The sequence below is a fragment of the Notolabrus celidotus genome, chromosome 4, assembly GCF_009762535.1.
Source record: "Notolabrus celidotus isolate fNotCel1 chromosome 4, fNotCel1.pri, whole genome shotgun sequence".
Classification (NCBI taxonomy): domain Eukaryota; kingdom Metazoa; phylum Chordata; class Actinopteri; order Labriformes; family Labridae; genus Notolabrus; species Notolabrus celidotus.
In genome coordinates this window covers 27,592,716-27,615,583 of record NC_048275.1, presented here as the reverse complement: position 1 = coordinate 27,615,583, position 22,868 = coordinate 27,592,716, and the positions used below count along the sequence as shown (strand labels likewise).

The window sequence follows — 22,868 nt, the reverse complement described above, 5'->3', positions numbered from 1 at the left end:
CAGTGCGTGTGTGTGCTAGTAATGGCATGATGAAAAAAGGTTAAAAAAGGTCAGGACAGATATTCCAGGACTCTGAATAGATGAATGAACATGATAGTGGTTATTAACACAGCTTTAATTGATGTTTAAGTTCAGACGACATGCATGCATTAAATCAGATGCAAACACAGACGTGTTATTCTGCAGCTGAATTCTTTTGAAACGCTGTCTCTTAGTATCTTGTTAAAAATCATTAAAGAGTGATGTTGAATAAATTCATTGAATAATGTTCTGCTACCTTTTTTTTTATTTTAGGGACCTGTCCAACAACAGGATCGGCTGTCTCTCCCCTGAAATGTTTCTTGATCTGGGAAACCTCTCAAAATTGTGAGCAATCCCTAAATTGAAAACATGTGTGGCACAGCTTTGGGCTTGATTTGGTCTGTCTGAAATGGATCTAGCAAAATACAGTAGTGTGCCTTCAGTACACATAATTATGACCTGCTCTTCCCCCCTCCCCACATCTCACTCTCTCTCTTTCTCTCTCCTTCTCATTTTTTGTTTTGACAAAATCAGGAATTTAGCCGGAAACATCTTCTCAACTCTGACTGTCGGACTCTTCACACACCTTTTGGCTCTCAGAGTTCTGTAAGGAAAACAAACAAACATCCCATGCACACAGTATGGTTAAAAATAAATTGCTTAACAAACATTTTAACCTTGCATGTCGGAAATATTCTGCAGAGGCCAAAGTCGAGAAGTTGTAGCCTGTTTTCATTGCAGATATTTCGACTGATAGCTAGATCAGCTCAGGTGTAATGGTTGCTCTGCTTCATTCAGGTTGACCAGTAAGCTTTGTAAGTGTGCAAGAATGCATATTACATACACTGATCAGCCATAACACTAAGACCACCTGACACCATTAGACTCCTGAAGGTGTGCTGTGGTATCTCGCACCTAAATGCTGTCAGCTGATCCTTTGAGCCCTGGAAGTCGCAAGGCAGCCCCCATAGATTAGACTTGGTTGTCCAACACATCCCACGCTTGATAGGATTGAGATCTGGGGAACTTGGAAGTCAAGCCAACACCTTGAACTCCAGGCCACCTCCTTCACTGCTCTGTGGTCCAGTTCTAATGCTCAGGTGCTCACTGTCTCATTCAATGGTAGACAGGGGCCAGCAAGAAAATCTGCACTGAACATTCTGACACCTTTCTATTAGAACCAGCATTAACCTCGTCCAGCAGTTTGAGCTCCAACAGCTCCTCTGTTGAGTAAGACCACACAGGCTATAGGCTCTGCTTCCCATGTGCATCAATGAGCCTTGGTCACTCATGACCCTGTTGCAGGTTCACAGGTTTTCCTTCCTTCCTTAGCAACTTCCTTAACACCTAACAAGATCTGCGGTTTTGGAGATGCTTTGACCCAGTTGCCTATCAATCACAGTTTGACCCTTGTCTAAATCGCTCACAGATTCATTCCTATTTTTCCTGCTTCAAACATATCAACCAATACGACAAGATGGCACCTGCTGCCTAACATATCCCACTGTCAACTGTAGGTCCCATTGTAACAAGATAATTATTCACTTTACTTGTCAGTGGTAATAATGTTAGGGCTGATTGGTATATGCTCAAAAACTGGCACACGGTTTAACTGATAGATCTATTCAGTATGATTAACTGCAGCTTTAATTATTTCCATTTTGACTCTTTGAAATGTGAGAAACACCTGTTGTATGAATGCAGTCAAAAGGTGGTTGCTTAACTCCAGTAATACAACCATAAGCACACAGGTTTTAACCATTCACTGTTTCCCCCACCAGGCACTTCAGCACTGAGACTTTGTTCTGCGACTGTCAGCTTAAGTGGCTTCTCCTCTGGGCTCGAAGCAACTCAGTGAGGATCAGCAACGACACGGTGTGTGTGTTCCCCACCCACCTTCACGGACTTGAGTTTCGTAATCTGCGTGAACATCAGCTCAGTTGTGGTAAGGACCTGATAATGGTGTGAGGTTAACAGGGTGTAAAATATTGGCAGATATTTGCCAGCCCTGAAAACTGAGGCAGGTAACAACAAGGGATTTTTAAAAGGGCTTAAATAAAAGAAAGAAAGCAAGGAGAGAAGGACACGATATTTCTATCTTTTAGAACAATAGAAAAAGTGAAACAATTACAATTGTGTAAGTCGTCCTGGTAGTAAAGCAATAGAACTACAACCATGGTTGTTTGGCTAATAGATACACTCAAATGTGTCTAGCAGCTACACAAACACACAACTTTAAGTCACTAACACTCACTTATAAAAACCTAAAAGATAAAAAGCTGTAAAAGTATGAACTGAAAGAATAAATGTAATTTGATGTAGTTCCACACAAATTGCTTTCCTTCCTATTTCAAGTAATTCAATGAAGATAATAGTTTCTTATGTAAGCTTACACATTTTCTGCTGCAGTAAAATATTGTGACAAAACAAATGATAACCACCTTTAGTCCCTAAATAATGCCCCTCATAATTAGCACTTCTGTTAATTAGCTAATTAATTGACTCCACCTGGCGTCCCAGGTGTAAACTAGTCCTTGAGAAAAGGGACAGAAGGAAAGACAGCAGGTCTCTGAATACCAAAGTCTGCTTTTTCACAGTCAAAAAGAAATGCAAATAAGTTCAGTCTTCAGGGGACTTTTACTCACAATTTCAATCTTATCAAAATAACTGATGCATGAGTACAATACTGAAATGCTTTTGATGTACTAGTATAACATAAAGGTGTGAGATATTCTGAACATTGAGCATAAACCCATGCAGTTATCAAGTAAATACACAGAAGCATACTGCTTTTAGTTACTATGAAGCTATCATAATGAAATAACTTTCAATCTTATTATTGAAAGAGTGTCTAGTCACAATTCCTTTATTGACAGTATTTGGGTTTTGTGATTATGTTTGGTGTTTACTTATTGATACTTAGAAAATCCACATCTGACTTGGTGTGATTTGATTTGGATGAAATAAAAAAAATCAAAAATTAACACCGTTAACATTTTGATTTAAACCTCCCCTGAGGGACTTTTGGTTTGTGTTAACTTTTGCGCCCCCCTATAAAATGGTTATGTATGCAGATTTTGTGCTGTACATGCATAAGTTTTACTGTTTTAAGACCTCACTGTGCTTTATTGGAACAGACTAGATTACATGTTCAAATTTTTCATGGTAGATGTGAAAAGAAAAGGCCTTTTCATTAGCATACAACCATTATCTTCAACTGGCACCTCAGGCATTTAAGTTAAGTTTACAGAGATCGTTGAACTCTATGCCGATGCACTGGTTTGCTTTCAAGGCATCAGTATTGATTCTGGCATATTTTTCAACCATCTTAACATTCTTCACAGGAGCTTTACATTTTTGATAAACACATTTAAGACAAAGAACCTCTGAGATACAGTTTGTATTTTATGTTTTTACTTTTAAAATATTTGAATACTAATTTATTTTGTGACCAAGACACTGAGATTAATCCCCTTGGCATAAGGAATATCTGAACTAAATTCAATGACTATCAATGAACCACATGTCAAGATACCTGATGGAAAAGGGAGGAGTTTGACCTGTTGGTGGTGGTGAATGAAAGTAAAACGATCACCGCAATTGTATTACATTCATTTTGTGAGTAACATGAATTTTGCCTCAAATATCCTTAATATCTTTCTTTATTCTTTGCAAAACTTTTCACTTGAAATTAAAAAAAACTCTACGTAGTGATGACACAAGAGGTAAAACTAAAGGATCACCAAAGTGAGACATCACCTGAGAGCCATGCATATCTGTATAGAGCCTCATGATGATGTAATAGTATCAGGAGAGATACTGATAATTTTGTCCTGTCCTTAGAGTCCACGTAATCTTGAATTTGGTGACCAAAGGAAACTTTTCGTGGCTTGATATACGCTTGCAAAAATAAACACGGAAAACGCAATTCAAAGCAACTTAGCTCAAACTTTTATTTTCTTTGAAAATATATATATTTAGCCCCTTTTATTTATGGTCCAGTTCCTGTACCGGTGTCTCAGCCTCTCCCGTTGAAGCTGTTTTGTTGCTGGAACAGCTCAAGTGCAGGGATGTTAGCTTGAGCCAACACTGGTTTGAAGGAAAGCTATGTTAGTGGGAGAATGGTGAAGGCTTCCTGTGTGTAAATGCAACATAATGGGAACACTGGTGACCTTCTTTTAATATTTGGAGGGTTCAGTGTAAGGTTTTGTGGCTTTGGGTCATCTGACCATTGTTAATGTTGAACCCTGTTTGCATCTTTCTGTTTGGACTGCAGTGGTGAACCAAGTGGGTGAGGTTTCCATGGCAGAAGTGGCAGCCCTTTTAGTACACTGGCCTTGCTTGGTGGTTAGAGCACATCCCTCGTCTTTAAAGGAATGCTGGAAACCAAACCCTACAGATTTGATCTAGAGATAATACATTGCAATAGTATTATTTTAATTTGATCTTGTTTTAAGATGTCTAGTGGCTACACTCCCAGACTTCAGTAAAGACATCTTATCAAGTATTGTAGCAAGCTTAGTAAAGCCCATATCTGAAATGTTTCTCTGAAATCTAATCAAGCATTTGTGAAATCGAGAAGAAAATGTTACAGGCCTTAAAGCCAGATTTAGTAATTTCTCAAGACGCTCTGACAAAAACATATCTATTAGATAAGGAAATGCCCCCAGAGACTTCTCATCTACAAGACACAGTTTAATTTCACTAACATTGTAATTTGAAGTGGTTAGCACAATGAGAACATGATTAAGTAGATGTATTGTGATAATAGGTTTCCCTCTCCACTGTTATCTCTCTACCTGCAGTGAACTGTTTGACAAGCCTAATATTAGACAATGATTTAGAGCAAAATTGCCAGAGAGAAAGCCTCAGGCAAAAAAACGTCTCATAATGTGGTCTTTGGCCTGTTATGTGCCAGCTGTGTTTGGGCAGCAGAGTGCCTTGCAGCCACAGGGAAGAGTGTGTTCTGCAGGAGTTGGTGGTTCAAATCTTATGATCAGCTGAAGAAAGCTGTGGAGGAAAAATAGAAGTGCTGTTTAACCTCCTGCCTCTTAAATTTCTGTCTGAGTGCTTTCAGTAAAGCATACGATATATTGGCTGGTAGTCATTATACTGATGTAAGCAGTGGTAGCAGACTATAGTTAAATTGGACAGTTTCCAGGTGTGAAAATATCTGAATATGCAGAAGGCGGTTAAGATGAGGTGAGCTCAGCAAAAGCCTTTACGATTGCACTTAGAAAATAATGGGAGGGGACTCCATATAAAAATAGACAGTAAAGTATATATTTTTACTTACCACCAGAAGTCTAGCTGAAGCAAACCAGCAGGAAAGCAAGCAAAATGGAAAAGGAAGAAAGAACATCAAGAGAACAGAAACATTTTGCATAAAAGATTTCATTGTTAAAAATCATCTAGCAAGTATTTATATTACTTAGACATCAACAAATTGAGTATATAAGCTAAGAACTGGCCAGCATTGCAATAACTATAATCAATACTTTTATTTCAATGTAATGATCCGTATTGAAATGAATCATACATTAAAATATAAGGGATGGGAATCCACAGGTGTATTACAAAACGATACGATGGGTATGAAAGGATTGGATACAATACTTTGATAGGGTCTGCTGTATGCACATTACAATGCCCAGGATAACCAGAGTATCATGATACAGCAATACTGCAATAATCAAGATATTGCTATACAACCAAGTAATGACATATTATGATATCTGATAACTGAAGAATACAAAACGCCCCTTTAAAAGACGAAGTGCAGGAATAATGTATTTGTTTACTTCACCTTGGTTTGGTTTCATTGAGATCAAACACTGTTAATGTTGAAGTCTGTTAATTAGATTTCCAGGATTGTTGAACAGCTGCAAAATCTTTGTACAAAGATATTAATTTCTTGAAGACAAAAATGCACATTTACTAATTAATACACAATTTAGTGCTTGGATAAAAATAACCAAATTCTTTATTTAAACCTGTTGTCACATTTTATGCTCAAACTTTAAAACATAAACTTGTTTTTAAGTTAACCTGTATGGCTGTTCCTGTAGCAGCTACAGTCACACTTGCTATGATCTCAATCATTACAGCTGGGTCCAAAGCCTTCAGTAAAACTCCTGCTCTCTGAGTCCAAGTATGGGTCTCGTGCATCATGCTGGTTTGTAGCAGGTAGCAATGCTTTCCCACTCATTCTCAATAACATGGCAGCAACTGTCACGTACAACTCTGTGGTTTATTAAATCTACTCATTGCATGTGAGCAGAACTCTGTGCAGAGTTGTATGCCTCTTTCACTTATCTTCTAATCTAAACAGAGCTGGAATAGCTGCTTCTTTTCTTTCTCGTAGCACATCTCGAGTGAATTTGGTTGGGAAATCTATTTAGATTGCCTTGTGTATTGAATTAAAATATTGATATGTAGCCCTAACATAACAAGTATATTTTTACACAGCTTAGGATGATAATATGTTGCCATATGGATATTTTTAGACTTCTCTTTATTAAATACTATTAAGGACCCTGTTCATGAAGTCTGAATAAACTGGATGCTTCAATACACTTTAACATAGTTCAATTAAAATATTCTTATGTTGTGTAACATGCATTATTTGGCTGTTTTTTTGTTTTGTTTACATTACAATAAAGACAAATAATAAGAAATATAGCAGTTTCACATTAAAACAACAGTCAGACAGGTGCCAGGAGGGGCTGCGAGCTGAGCAGCTGCCTATGAGTTAAGTGCTCTTTTGAAATAAGGATTCCTTCAGTCTTCGTCATCCATAAGGTTTCTACTGTCAGACGAATGATCCTGTCATTCCTGTCAGAGTCATCGATAAGAAAAGATCAACCACAAAATAACGTAGTTGTAAAAAGAATTGTTTCTTCCACTTTCTTAATATGAGATGAGATCAGGAGAGGCTACCAGCTGAGCTGCAGCTAGCAGTGTTAGCCAACTTTATTTTAGTGTTCTTCAGTCACAACGACTGAGCTATCTAAAGGCTGATTTATACTTCTGCGTCGCCCTACGCAGCAGGGGCTGACGCGGACATGAGCCCCTCATACTTCTGCGTCGGTGTGTCTGTGTCGCGCAGCAATTCTCCGCCGAAACGCCTGAGGGCAGTGCGGTCTCTCTGATAGCCGGTCGCCTGCTTCCGGTCCCGCTACGATCTCTGTTTACTTTCCCACAGTGATTCAGAGTGTGTTATGTTAATCTACAGCTGATACATGTTGCTGTTTATCATACAGACATGATTACATGAAGAATAGAGAGGAGGAGATGAAATACACGGCCGATGTGTGGCCGATGTCCGGGACCCCGGAAGTGCTGTGAATGCGGGAAAGACAAAGCCGTCGAGCGGACCAATCACAGAGCTTGCGGTCCGCGTCGGCTCTACGCGTAGTTACATTTTGGAGGAGGTGCACGTCAGCTACGTGCGTAGGCCTCTGCGTAGGTACGGGAGCTACGCGGACCTACGGCGTAGGTTACGCCGTCGATTCGACGCAGAAGTATAAATCAGCCTTAAGGGTGCCCCTTCTTTCCTAAACAAACACACATGGGGATTTAACCATTTAAAACAATATATAAAGCAGTTCCATGTTTTACTGTAATCAATGCTCTTCTTTGTGAGCTGTGAGCCAAGCTGCTGCAAACTTTTGCTCAGGTCATATTTCAATTGACTTTTAATGCTACATGACTAAAACCCTGTCATTGGATCTTCGGACAAAGAGCTGCTCTTGGTCCCAAAAACTTGACTGAAAACAAGAGTGGTCAAGGCGTTTTCGGTCCGGGCCCTAAAGCTATGGAATGATCTACCTGAGGAAATCAGGTTGGCGGATTTTATGCTCTCCTTTAAGTAATTGCTCAAAACATACTTTTATTGGAGATCATTTCCTGATTAAATGGTACTTGCACTAATTGTATAGCCTTTTAAAATGTTCTTTATTTTGCACCTGTCCTTTGATCCATTGGAAAGCACTTTGTAACATTGATTTTGAAAAGTGCTCTATAAATAAAGATTATAATAATAGTTACAAAAAATAAATAAATAATAATAATAATAATAATAATAATAATAATAATAATAATAATAATAATGATAATAAATAAAATAAATACAAATAAAAATAATATAATAATAAAGTGAAAATGACCAGGATCTAAAATAATTAAGGAAACCAGAAAGTAGTCAGCAGGAAATGTTCAAATGTCAACCATGCTACTTAAAAACTGAAGACTGACCAGCTGTTGACTTGTCCATTGCCTTTCAGATTTATCCAAAGAGAAAAAAAAATCCAATAAGTTTATCATTATCAACATCAATTTTCTTCATGATTCTGTTTGAGAAGTTTAATACCCCAGCTGTACCCACGCTATTTTCAGAAACTACTTTTAAAAGTGAATTAGACTAAGGACTACAAGATGAATATAAGATTGTTGCAGTGTGGTTTCTCTGCGCAGTGGGTGCATCAAACAGAGTTTTTAAGCAGAACAAAATAGCCTCTATTACAGGCTGAATGTAGTTAAGAGAAATTCAAGTCTTTTTTTTTTTTTCTTTTTTTCTGAGAGACCGGTTACAGACAGGCAATCTCCCCCTGCCTCCTCCCCGTCTCCCCTCGGTTGCTCTATCTCCTCGCTCCGTGCTGCGGTCCACAGGGGAATTGTATCTCATATGTGATAGAATCATCCTCCTCTTCTCCTTACATCTGGTTCACACTGGGGATATTGCTCTGGAATGAGAAAATCATTGGTTAGTAGAGGGGTATGTGGGGTTTGTGTGTGTGTGTGTGTGTGTGTGTGTGTGTGTGTGTGTGTGTGTGTGTGTGTGTGTGTGTGTGTGTGTGTGTGTGTGTGTGTGTGTGTGTGTGTGTGTGTGTGTGTGTGTGTGTGTGTGTGGGTGTATGTGTGTGTGTGTGCGTGTGCGCGTTTGTGTGTGTGTGAAGTGGGGTGACATTATATTAGATGCACTATATGCATGATGTGACAGTGTCTAATGAGGACAAATGTGTCCCTAGTCTGCAGCTTGTACAGTTTGTGTTTGTGCACACACAGACAGTCCTGAGATGTCTGCAACATAGACACTGGAGTTATTCTGTGTAATCCTAATTGTATGTGTTTTTCATTCACACAGAACAATCCAAAGCAATTACAGGATAATTCTGTGCAGTCCTCAGACAAAGAGTCATGAGTGGTATCCAGTGGCAGGCTGAGGAGCTGCTCCTTCCCGGCCCTGAAGCCTCCATTATGGGATTACAATGATAACGTTCTGGGCTCTCTGCTCCATGCTTGGGTCTGTCTGCCTCCCCTCAGCCCAACTTCATTTTAAAATACCGTATTTATTCAGCCTGCAATTTTCAATTGGATTCAGCGTGGTGCCCTAACAACCACATCTCTTATTGTTATTTGATGGTGTTTTTGTATGTCTTCACTTTGTAAGGGAGCATTGTACAGCCATGTAAACCAGCCAGGACCTTGTTAAGGCTGTGTGGATGGGAAACTTCTCTGCACCTGATGCTAGCTTCTTGTTATCAAGAAAAATGATAGGCTGGGATGAAAATACCCCTCACCCACACTCACAAACCATCCCAAATATTAATGTCTCTCCACTGAGATTTGCCCTGTTGTTTTTATGAAGACTTGTCACCGAAGATGCATCTGTTTCTCTCTGCAGTGGCTCCACTGTGATGGCTAGCAGATGTCTGCACCATACATTCCAGCAATGAGCCCTTGTTCCTTATGCTGATACAGGTCGGGTACTGCCTTCAAATGAGGGGGAACGGAGGAGCGTGTGCAGCTTCCTGCCAGGATCAGGTGCTTCCTGTGCTGAGGTCAGGGCAGGCGTCTGTTTGGCTCATCTAGCCCTCTGCTTCTGCAGCACAAACATATAAAGTCTGAGCTTGCTGTGTACCACAGGACAAGCGTCTGCTTTCTATAGCTCTATTTATTGCATGATGACATAGCAGTGCAAGAACCCTTTATGGGCATTGTGTCATTAAATAAAACCTCACGTGTGAGCCTGTGTCTTTTAGCCTGTGGTGTGCCTCTAATAATTTAATGATATAAAAACATCATGAAATATAACTCAGCGCAGTCAGTCATGTGGGTCTTTGAAGTTCACTCACACACATGTTTTTACATCAGTTGCTTTGAGAAAAGGATAATGAACACAGGAGACGCATATTATCAGTCTGAGGATGAGAGTGTCTGCCTGTCTTATTTTCAAGTCAGCTTTTTTATGAAGTCAAATCTGAATTGAAAAGTTGAACCCTTTACTGTTGAGGGAATAAACCCTTAAGCAGAGTCTCATTCATCACTTATAGCTTCATATCCATACCATTCATCATTTTACAAAGACTGTCTTCATCCAAAGAAGACATTCAAAATCTTGACATTTACCACAATTCCTTTTAAATGCTAACAGGTGCACAGATTTATGGACCCTGTCATATGCCAGTGTGTAAGAACTTTTATATTATGATGATATCGACACCTAAGGAACTTTCAATTGCTTTGAGGAATCAATAAAGCATATACACAGACTGCACCTTCGGGAGATATCAAAGCATGCAGGAAGCAAATGAAGACCTCAGAGTTTGGGGAAATTTTGGTTTGTATCATTTTTGGCATCCCCTGTGGACAAAGTAGTAGCTCTTATTGCCTTGCTGATTTTTTCCTGTACATGTGTAGATAGAGCTTTTTAACAACAACAACCTCACCCTGCTCTGCTTCAATAATCAACTGTGTCACTCACTGCTTCAGTTTTGGTGCTGGAGAAGCCCTCCTATTGGTTGTTGAAATGTTCACAGGCTTCATTATATGGTCGAGGAAAGACTAAAAAGTTCTGACGGATTGATTTTATCTTAACGTTAAAAGTGAGACAAAGATTATTTGAAAGAGCTGGGATTTACTTTTTATGATCACAAGAATGGCAGCATAACTATCAGATTTGAAAATTGTCTGACAGTGGAATCTCTTGAAATATTGTGAGGCATGAGGCCGAAATTAGCTGCTTCCTAATAAATCCCTGATATTCAGGGTGCAACAATGTTTTTCATGCTGAGCCACACTGCCAATATAAGCTCATAATTACACTTACAAGCACACGTTATCGTGCGCCTGTTCCTGCCTCTCTTTTTTCTGCTTAAATCACACACACACACACACACACACACACACACACACACACACACACACACACACACACACACACACACACACACACACACACACACACACACACCAATAATTGCACTTTTTTTCTGGCAGAGTCCAACGAGTGAAGGCAAGCAGCCACACTCTGATCCTTGGCTCAAAGCGTTGTTTCTACAATATCACCATCAGCCAAGTCAACAGTCAATGGCTCCCATGCTGTGTGTAACCCGTGAGAGATAACAAAGCCTCAGCTACTGTTTCTGAGGACTATCACAGAGTCCTCTAACAGGGTCAGCTCGAGTAATTACACTGAGACGTCATCATAGAAAATCCAACATGAGTGACAAATTTTCAGTGTCTCTTGAAGGCACACTTTTGATTATAAATTACTCCAAAATTGAGGTCAGAGCTCTGCATGAGTTAACAAAACTGATTGTTAGGAGGAATCCATATACTGTACATTTGGTCCAACTTCTTTTTTTTTGCTGCTGCTGCTGAAGGAACATTTTTAGATCACTGAAAATTCAAAATCAGACACTTCTATTAATTTAAACCTAGTGTAGTCATTTAAAGCTTCTGTGAGGAGTTTTAAGATAGTTAATGAGGACCCCAATTGGTCCTGTTGACATAGTCAGCAGCGTGTGGAAATACCGGAATGGGATTAGTCAATGTCAAAGGTCCCCCACTGTAACTGCGTCTGCCATTGGTGTATGAATGTGGTGTGAATGGGTGGATATTAGAAGTAGCGTAAAAGTCCATTAACAGTCCTCATCATAGCAGTTTGACTCCCAGCCTAATGCCCAACATGTCGTGTCTCCTCAGCTAACATTGCATGTGTATGCTAACTGCTAAACATTATGTGGATAGCAGCATTTTTTAACTTACAATAGTAAGACCAGCGATTTCAGATGGCTTCTGCTTTCTGGTCCAACTCTGACTAGGCACTGTACCATTGTTGTGTTCACAGGCAGATCGATTCCAACAAAATCGCACACCAGTGCGATTGAATGCTTAATGAGACTCTCACCTGCACCATATTTCTGGAGGCTTTAGTTGTGGGCTCTACACATTCAGCTTCAGCACCTGACATGGATCTTTCAGTGTTTTTTTTGCATGCAGCAATAAAGACTTTATGACCCATGTGTGGAATTGCCTGTCAGCAGCAACCACAACTGATTGGAATACAAGCTGAGGCAAAGCGCTCGCTTACGCTGCTCTTTGGAGCATGTCCAAGGAAATGTCTTGTATGAACATAAACGCTGTGAAAGAAATTCCCAAAGTGGAACAGTGAGCTGGCAAGACACTGCTCTAATCCGGGATAGAAAAAGAAATGAACATGCCCGGTTCATGCTTGCCAACACTGATATATCTCCTCGGGTTCATCATGATCATAGACATTACATTATCTCCATATCCTGTATCTGCAGTATGATTAGATCAATCAGGGCCAGAGGGATTTTCAGTACAAATCAACACCCCTCCCAGAGACTGGCACTGGACTAAACACTCTCTTCTAATCTCATCTTTATCTTCGCCTTATTCTTTGGCAAAAGGGGGCTGGAGGACTGAGTGGCTGCTAGGTGAGTAATCCTATCACTGCTGCCTCCATTGTGAACATGTAAGGAGTCAAGGAGAGTCCAGAGGAGCGCTCAAGGCTGCTCTCCGTTATCAGCTGCTGTTCATCTCAGCAACAGCAACAACATGTGGGCACGGCAGGGGAGGGGTGTGACCTTGATGGAATGTGTGTGTGTGCGTGTGTGTGGTGTGTGGTGTGTGTGGTGTGTGTGTGTGTGTAAGATAGGTATGTGTTTGTGGTGATGTGTGTAGGGTTGATATGAGTCTGATTTCAAGTCATTAATAATTCAATATTTAGAATACATTATTCTCTCCAGATTTAATGATGTACCTAGGGTTCAAATAAATCCTTAAATACTGTCAAACAATTTGATTTATTACCTTTTTTGCCACAAAAACCTTGGAAAAGCTTGTACACCTAGAAACTGAATATCATTATCATTATTCAAATGAACATGCATGGGTTTGCCAGTTTGGCTCAGTTTGTTTAGAGCCCTTGTAGAAAGACCACAGCCCTCGACATACTGGATTGATTCCTGGTTCAGAGAGTATTTGGTGCTTGTCCTCTCTCACTCTCACTATACATTGTCTTTCTCAACTATCCTATCAAATAAAGTGGAAAAAGGCAAAAACAATCTCTAAAAAACTACAAACTAAGAATAAAAATAGAACAATGCACATTGCATCTCAACCAGACTGTCTGCGTTTAATTAGGCACCTGCTGCTTCACAATATGTGGCGCTTCTGCTGCTGTGTAACCACATGCACTTAGGCACTAGGGTTGTCTTTTTAGGTTGTATGTTTGTATATTAAAGTAAAGAAAATGTAAGTCTTTGAAACGCCCTTTACAAAATATCTGCAACAGCTAGTATTGGTGTCTCACTGTGTATGTAATGACATTGCAGTAGCACAAGAGTGTGAGACCTTCACATATACACAGACATGAACACTCTGCCGGCTCACAGTGATCATGTCTCACCCCTGTAACGCTTGTGTTACAATTTTCAGTTCCATCACAGCTGGGGGATGACTTGTTCCCACCATCACGCCTTTTTTAAACACATGTTGAAAGGGATGATGTTGCAGGGGTGTAAATATTATGCCTTTCAAATGCACATGTATGTCATTTGTCAGATCATCATGAGGGGCAGCGAGCTGCTGAGCTGCCGCTAACACTAGCTTAACTTATTTATTGGTGCTCTGCTGGATTGTAGGTTGGGGTTCCTACTGTGTTCCTAGTTCACAAGGTTTTTGCAAGAGCCAAAATCCAAGACAAATGGGTGAGTAAGTACAATTGCTTAAACACTGAAAAAATCAGCTCTAGGTTAAATATCAGGGTTTCTCCATAGACTGTTTAAAACATGGATGTAGTATCCGTGACGTCACCCATCTGTTTCTGAAGCGTTGTTTTGAAGCCAATCATCGGCGGCAGCGATATTGCTGCTATCGAGCAATAGTAACGTAAAGAGGCGGGCTTTGAGCCTCCTAGTCAACAGCTACAGTGTTCCCGCCTGTCAATCAAGTCAGCTGTGCCTCTCATTGGAAGACTTGCAATCTCAATATTTTCTAAATAAAAAAATCCCCCCCCCCCCCGTACAGTGTGTGCCGATCGAGAAATGAGCCATCCAGACTACACTCTTCTTTTGTACCAGGCTGTAAACATGTTTATTTCTGCTGTAAATATCGGCTTTTTTGAATTTGTGTGTATGTGGTTTCCATTACTCCTGGAGCCAGCCTTAAGCGGATCCTTGATGAACTGCAGTTTTTAGCACTTCCGCATTGGACTCATATTTTTAGACTGGAGGTTGCCGCTTGGGTTTATCCATTGCTCCTTGGAGAGTCATAACAGAAAGAGTTACAATGCATTAGGCTGGATGTGTACAAATTTTCAAACCTGAAAAACTCAGTGATATTTATGATGACAAGTTTTCACACACAACCTGAAGGAGGGATTTGTCACATTTGACTCTGAAAATGTGATTCTTCTTGGTTTTGCTGAAGGGGAGAATAAAATATATGGTCTTATACTCTTGGTTAAAAGCTCTCTTTGGACTTCTATCTCCAGAGCAATTCATGTCAAATTACTGTCACCTTATATGCAGGTTATAGTGAAGTACAGTGACTACATTCCCAGCTACTGTGTCCTCTCACATGCTTAGATGTTAAAACCACAGGCAAAAAAAGGAAAAACTTCCTCTGTATTTTTTTCTTTCAAGGATGGATAATTTGACCTCTCACTCTCCCCTCTTACACCCCTTCCACTTGACAGGAGGAAGATGAGGTTTAAAAATTGACCTTCTGTTTTTTTATTCTCTTCTCATCCTCAGATGGACCTCTGGAGATGCCCCTCTTCCAGCTCATCCCCTCCCAGAGACAGCTGGTGTTTCGTGGAGACCGCCTCCCCCTGCAGTGCACCGCCTCCTTTCTGGATCGCTCGGTGGAGCTGCGGTGGCGTCACAACGGCCACATTGTGACCACGCAAGAGGAGCAGGGCGTCTACGTGGAGGAAACCCTACTGCACGACTGCTGCCTGCTGACCAGGTACACACAGAACAGGGGGGAGGAGGAGGAGGAGGAGGAGGGAGATGAAGGGAGTGGGGGACTGATGAGGGAATCTGAGCCGAGAGCTTAGTAGCTGTTGACTGGCCTGTTCAGCTGACACACAGGCTCACAGCTCTGAGATGTAACCTCAAGCAGATACACCTCTTGTTACAAACATGAAACCATTAGTTGTTATACAAGCACTTAAGATAACATTTGTTGTGTGACTTGTTAAAAAACATGTCTGTAAAGCAAATTTTGATCAAATTAATTTCTAATTCTCCATCTGTCATTGTACAAGAGTTGCTGTAACCCCAAGACAGATCACCAGTCCACCATGGGGTTGTCATAAGCTCTTTTCACATGACTGGTCAACAAGAAAACTTGTATCTCCATTATTATTTATTTAAAAAATAATGTTTTTGGTCACCCCTAGTGCTTTTCAGTGGGTATTACACAATTTCAGCCAATGAAAAGCATTTAAAATAGCTTGTGACTGCATCCCATTGAGTGTTTTGTTACTTTGAAAAATACTGGGTTTTTTTTATTTCCTGAAAAGCTGTAATTGTGGAGATACAAGGTTTCAGCCCGACAGCAACGATATGTAATTTCTTGCAAATCTCTGAACAACTGAAGTTTTCCTTTGGACATGAAGGGGGATAGGGGTCTCAGGAGACAGGACATAATATAAAAGCACACTGGGGTATTCTCTATGTGATCTTTACAAGACAACCAAGATGGCAGGCGAAGCAGAGTCTGGCAATCTAACAGGAACAAACAGGCGAGCATTATGTGCATGAAGATCACATCTGTTGCATATCAGCTGCATGACATATATAAACATCATCACCCCCGATCCACTGGATGGCATGTGAATTTTCCTAAATGTTATAGCTGTTGCATTCACCCATCGGCTTACCCCGATTTCTCGCAAAGAAATTAAAATTCAAGATGAGGTCAGGATGAGTCCATTCTCCCTGCAAATGCACAGGAAAACACACTAACTCCACACAGAAAGGCCCCTGACAGGATTCAAACCTAGGACCCTCTTTCAAAGAGAAGACAGCGCTAATAACTACAGCACTGTGCAGCCGTAATTTTCTGTATCACTGAGATATAAATAATATTACACTAGCTTCTTAACTAAATTTTAATAGTGCCATTCAGAATTTAGACATTGATATTTCAGCTCATTGCATCTCATAAGAGTGTAATTCTGGATATCTAGATTTGCATTTCAGAGATAAAAATATAAATTGAACAACTAAAAATATATTTTTTATGTACTTGTAGCTGTTAAATTATTATTTTTACGTTTCTTTTTATTTTCATCATAAAATATTTATAAATAGAAAACTTCACGAGACAAGACAAGGGTTTTGTTAATATCTGGGATAAATCAGAAATCTTAGGTATGAAATTATATTTCAACTTTGAAATTCTTTTGTGCACTTTTCATGCTTTTTGAAAGTTAAAAAGTCCCCTTCAAATATATCTGTAAAACAGTTCTGACTGGAAATGTTAATTCAATATGTGAATATATCTGGAATCAACATTAAAACATGCCAAATTATAGTTCCTCATGTTAATTCATGTAATTTCCACTCGACTCATCAGACCCTCAGTTTCAATGATAATAGAGTTTTCAATAAACACGCATGTGCACAATTAATAGCAACATGGAGCACACATGTTCCTTCACACAGTCTCTCCTCTGTGTGTCTCACTCAGCCATGAGAGCCGTGCTTTACCTTTTGTTATCGCTGCCCTTGATAAGGATCTGAGAGGACAGGACAGAATGGGCTTGGCAGCGTGCCGACAGCTCAGAGCAATCTGCGGCTCGTCTCCAGAGGTCGGCCGTCCGGCCGCTCCCTGAGCGCCGGTAGATCACACTCTTAAGAGGAACAGATGCTGAATCATAATTGTGGTGATGAAGTGGACTGGCGGCGTGGTTTCACACGTTTTTCAGCAGAAACATTTTTCTGTGAGCTCTGTCCTCTTCCTGTCTTTGTTTTGTTGGTGATTGGTTTTCTTTGTGTGTATTTGACGTAATAATGTAGCAGCAAGGCTCAGATGCAGGAGCACGTTGCTGTTGATTACTTTAACTGCTGCCTGCTCTGACTCGGCCTCTCTTACATAAATATTGATGGAGTGCTGACAGGGGTGTGTGTCTCTGTGTCAACAGGGCCACAACGCTTCTTGTTGGGCGGTTTATGTGGAAGCAAGAATGCCAGCTACTTTTCTGCTCCTGTTTGGGGGAGCCATAGCATTCCCCTGGCTGCAAACGCCACAAATAGTCAATATTTTTTCTTTTCATTATGCACCAGCTCACTGTTTGACATTCTCAGTGATCCCTGTGGTGGATGCACTGACTTGAATAATTGCCTTACAGGCTGGAGAGATAACTTTCACAGAGGTCTCTCAGTCTCAGCAGAGATTTTTCTTGGCATCTTCTGTTTTTATGAGGTGTTCATCAACGGAGGGGACTTCTTCATGTCTCATTGGGATCACCAGTGGTAGAAACTGAGAGATTTTCATACTTTACTTTCATACCTAGTTTTCTTTACATGTCCCTCTCTTTATTTGACTCATTGTATAAGTGTATCAGTTGGACTTTAGGACTAGTGTTACCTGAAGGTCTCTAGTAGTTCATAGTTGTTGTGGAATGCTCTCATTCTGATGTGAATCTGTCATGTAATTATCTTGTAACAGAAATTTAGGGGCTTCATTTTTTTGTGCAAATATTTGGTTTCTCTGCGTCTTTATTGTCTCTTCTCCTGGTTGAGAATTAAAGAAGCTTGCACTGCCAATCCTAAATCAAAGTTGCAACAGCATTTTGGGCGGGAGTTCTTGAGTCTCATCTCCCTGCAAAGCATGTAAACTAATTCACATTAAGAGCAAGCTCCAATCCATCAGAGAAGTGAATTCGTATAAACCACCTGTACTCTGTGCTTTTCAACAATGTGGCACATTCAGCAGCTTAAGAGCCTGATGTTTCCCGCAGGAGTTGGTGGAAAACCAACTGAGAGCTTATAAAAGATTGGATATTGGATTTGCATTCATCATGTTGACACCAACAGTAGTCAAAGGGAGTGAAAATATTGCTCCATGTCTGATACATGTGTAATTAAGACACAGTTTGCTTCTGTGTGTGCTTTCCTATCTCAATATTTTGTCAGGTGGATAAGATTTGGCTTCTAAAAGAGAAGATCCCTCTATTTCTGTCCTTTATTTTCAGTGAAGCACCACTCTAACTGCTATATTACACCTTGTAACTCCATTTCGTCCCTGCTGGATGAAGCCAGATGTCCAGGTATGGAAACATTTCCAGCTGACTACTCTCTTAGTGTGTTAAGTCACTTGACCTTTGTGTTAACTACCATTTACCCGAACATCTCAATCATATGTATCCAGAAAGAAAAGGTGTGCAGGTTAGTAGTAACTGGATTCACAGCTTCCAAAGCCCAGCCGAAGAGAGTCAGAGACACAGCTTTTTCTACAGAATACTTTTTTCTCTTGTGATTTTTATCTGTTTCAATTACCTCAACTGCTTTGTATAATTTGGAGAAATATAAATCAATAATTAGGTGGATGATTAGGTCAGGCCTTATGAATGCTGAGTACCATTAAAAAAAGAAAAATGATGAAGGGATTTTTCTGTCAGCAGTTTGAGAAGACATGTCTAAATTATCTTGAGCCTGATCCATTCAACAAAGTAGATGTTAGGTATGTGATCTTGTCAGTGAGTATTCCTCTGTTTGCAGTCTCTGTTCTCTGTTTGCATTCACTTGGTCCAGTCAGCGTTCCTTGATTTAGAGCTGCATACAGTCTCTTAGAGTTAATAGTCGATCCTTTTATCACTGTGTACAATCTTCTCAACATAGGAGTCAACACCAATTTCAACACCAACATCCAATAATAATGAACTTCAGGAGGCAAACTGGGCAGCCATGATTTGAACATTTTTGCCATCTTTGACTTTAAAAATGTTAAATGGTGCAGATTTAATTATAAGCCCAGAAAGATAACATTAGATTGTTGAATCGTTGACTTTTAGATTGCAGCCATAGCTAAACACTCACCTTATACACTCTGTTTCTGGACTCTTTAAATTTAGAATCAGAAAGAATGTCATTGTGCGTTTGATCAGAATACTTGGTCCTGGCTTTTGAGACTTGTTTTTATTGCTAACCACTGGCTACATCGAAAGCACTAGAAGCATGCTAAAAATCCAAAGACTAGAGACTAAATGTAAAGATGGTTGTGGTTCTAAAGGGTTAGGGCCAATACCAAATACCTCCCCAACAGCCCTGAAGTGGCTTTTTCCCACTTGTCCCACCCCTTAATGACCAGCCTACAAACCAGATGCAACAATAATGTAAGTTTTAAACTAACTTTTTGCATGATTTTGTCAATATGTATATTACATCATTGCGCAAAATGCTAAATACATGGCTAGACCAAAGTGAGTCCTCTCTTCTATCTTTCTTTTTTCTCGGTATTGTCAGCCTTAATTGAGTATCACTCAGAGCAAAGAAGTAACCCTGTTACTCCTTTCACATGGAGAAGAATGCATTTCAAAAATTTTCCTTTTCATTTACAACAAAGATTGCCTTTTCCAAGCTAACATAGCTGCTAGCACAGCTAGCATCTACCATTGAGAAAAAGTTTGAACTGATAAGCACTGTTGTGCACTACAGTAACATACATCTCCCATACAAATGTATACACAAATACTTTTTTACATTTATGTCATGACTTAAAAACAAAGGCAATGAATACTTCAACCCTGTTTCTCCATGCAACCTTGTTGCCATATCATTTTTTATCAAATTAATTAAATTGTTAGCCCACAAGAGTTTATTGTCTGAAAAAAAAAATATGCATGATGTACACAATAAAATTTTATAAATAAATACTGAAATGAGGGGGAAAAATGTGTTAATATGAAAATGTTGGGCCGGACAGATTATCGTAATTGCTTAGTCCCAATAATGTACAGCACAGGTGGTCACATTCAGATGTCAAGTCAGTTAAAAGCCAGAGAAGAGATGAATTCTTGTTGCTCTTTGTGAGATGTCATTGTGTGGAGAACTCCTTATGCAACTGACCCTTTATGCTTGCAGTGAAATGTGCTGCTCCCCTTCTCTCCTCTGACCCAAAAAACAGTTCCCCTGAATTTTGGCTCTACTTTTCCAGCTCAGTGTCCTGAGTGAACATGATGAATTTCTCTCTGCTCCCACTCTGATTAGGGCCCCGCTTGCAATTACCCACCGCTCTCCTTTTGTATACACAAATAATACAATTTTCTCCCCCAAGTGGAACCCATCGGGGTCATGTTGCTCTTGGCACCTAAACCGTCTCCCTGCTGTAGAAAAGCTGCTCAGAGGAGAGAACATCATTTCCATAGCTGATGAGAGTGTAAGGCAGAGCTTGGGCCAACAAAAACAATCTGCTGCGTCTCCACTGAACTTCACCCTTTGCCCTGAGACGTGTCTTAAATTGCAGTGTTGAGAGAGACGTGTGGGGAAAATTAACGTCCTGTGACTTCACTGCTCCAGCACTCGTTATGTCAAATAGAAAAAAAGGAGGAATGTTTTGGCCTCTGACATGCCAGACGCTCTGAGTGCTCGTTTAGTCGCTGTGGACAGAATATAAGTCATTACAGCCCGTGTGGATGTCGTTCACCTTGGATAAATGTGCTCTGAGTCAGTCAGCCTCGCCCCGCTCGCCCCATCAGAGGGGAAACACTGAACACACAGGATTTAGTGCGTGGCTTAAAGCCCTCGTCTGGATTTGTTGCAGCAGTGCGAGCAGAGAAGCCAAAGCCTCGTGAAGTGACCTCTTTGAAGGTGAACCCAGAATGTTTTGTGGCTATTTTCTCAGCTAAATTCAGCTTATTCTGCTTTAGGCTGCATCAGGCCAACAGCCAGTAGAGGCATTCACACATGGCGTGACTGAAACAAGCCAAACATTATGAAACATGCCTTTTGTTTTGTAACATTTGTTTGGCAATAATGTACTTTTGTGTCTTCCACTGTCACACTGTGCTGCTGAGTCATTACAGCCTCTTATTTGCTGGCGCAGGTGGGCTGATAAGCCGATCCGTTTACATTTCTAACAACCAGCAGCAGCAAAGAAGCTGCCCCCATGAGGCCCAGTGTGAGCCAGACTCCTGCTGAGTAATGGTGTCAAGCCAAACTCCCTGTATTAGCTATACTAGCGGCAGCAGTGGGACCTGCCTGTGATTCATGTTTCATTAATCAAACATTTGAAAGCCCTGTAGCTTGCTGCAGCAGACACTTTGGATGAATCTTTCTTAATCCTCTCCATTTTTAATCAGGCTAATCTTGCACAAAATGAAGAACCTGCTTTGGAAATGTTTCTGGAGGAAAGAGGAAAATGTCTCTCCATGCTTTCTCCTTTGAGGCTCTGCGGGTGATCTCTCTGAATATCTTGTTTTTCTGCAACTTCCTGCATTTAAAAGCAAAAATGCAAGTTCAAGCTCCTGTAAGTTTTTAGCTGGTTTTGGAAAACACTGAATTTATTTCTGGATATTCCTGCATAACCTAGAAGCAAACTAGTTCATCAGTAGTAAAAAGTATTAAATCTGTATTGTTATTTTGAACATTTGTATCTGCTGCCACAGGGAGGTTTGAAGCCATTTACAGCACACAAACTAGAGGGGCCTTTATTTACATTTCCCACAGAAAGATTCACACTGAGTAGTACAACAGACGATTAAAAGACACCTGGAGGATTTTTGTTGGTCACTGAATACCACTTTCATGTAATATGGAAGATCCACAAGGTTTGCCAACATCGTCGCAAACTAATTCCTCACGGTCACTTTTTCAGTTCAGCATTTGAATAAACCTGATGTGCTGCACAGTGAGTTTGTAGCCTTGATTAATTTTCAACTCTGGTCCCTTGCTGAGCCTTTGCATTAACCGTGTAATTAAAATATACAGTCTCATTATGACAGCATCATAAACTTTGCTTTCTTTAAAGTCTCCCAACCTCCCCACATGACGATCCCCTCTTGCATTGCTCTGTGTTTACTTTGGAGCTCTGCAATGGAAATGTTCCCCTTCCCCCACATTGGTATTTGTGCTTTTTGTGAGGTAATTTCTTGGAGTTTCTTTGAATGCTTAAAATCTGTGGAACCTAAGCAAAGCGTTTGAGTGGCAGTGAGCCATTTATATTGATAGATGTAGATTGAGATGTCATGAAACTATGTCATACATGACAACATTTTTCCATTGATTTTGCCTGATTAGACATATCTGAAACAATTCTCAATTCAGACACATGAGCAAGATAGTCTTAACACCATCATCCCTGAAATCATCACCACAAACAAGCCTCCACCTGCCAGTTGACTGACAGCTGGCAGCAGGTGAGGCTGTGTAACATCATATCAAGCACCCGGGCTATCAGCACTGGCATCCCCGAGGGGTGTGTTCTCACTGCTCTTCACCCTCCACACAAATGACTGCACTTCAGGGGACCCATCCGTCAAGCTCCTGAACTTCGCAGGCGACACCACTGGACATCACTGGCCT

At 40.4% G+C, this 22,868-nt stretch overlaps 1 protein-coding gene across 1 annotated transcript in view; it reads left to right on the top strand.

Annotated features, from left to right (window-relative positions):
- LOC117811550 (adhesion G protein-coupled receptor A3) overlaps positions 1–22,868 on the top strand; it is a 251,293-nt gene that overhangs the window by 55,787 nt on the left and 172,638 nt on the right. The window contains exons 4-7 of the mRNA XM_034681900.1: positions 295–366; positions 556–627; positions 1,803–1,966; positions 15,090–15,303. Coding sequence (XP_034537791.1) covers positions 295–366; positions 556–627; positions 1,803–1,966; positions 15,090–15,303 — 522 coding nt within the window. The remainder of the gene's footprint in view (positions 1–294; positions 367–555; positions 628–1,802; positions 1,967–15,089; positions 15,304–22,868) is intronic.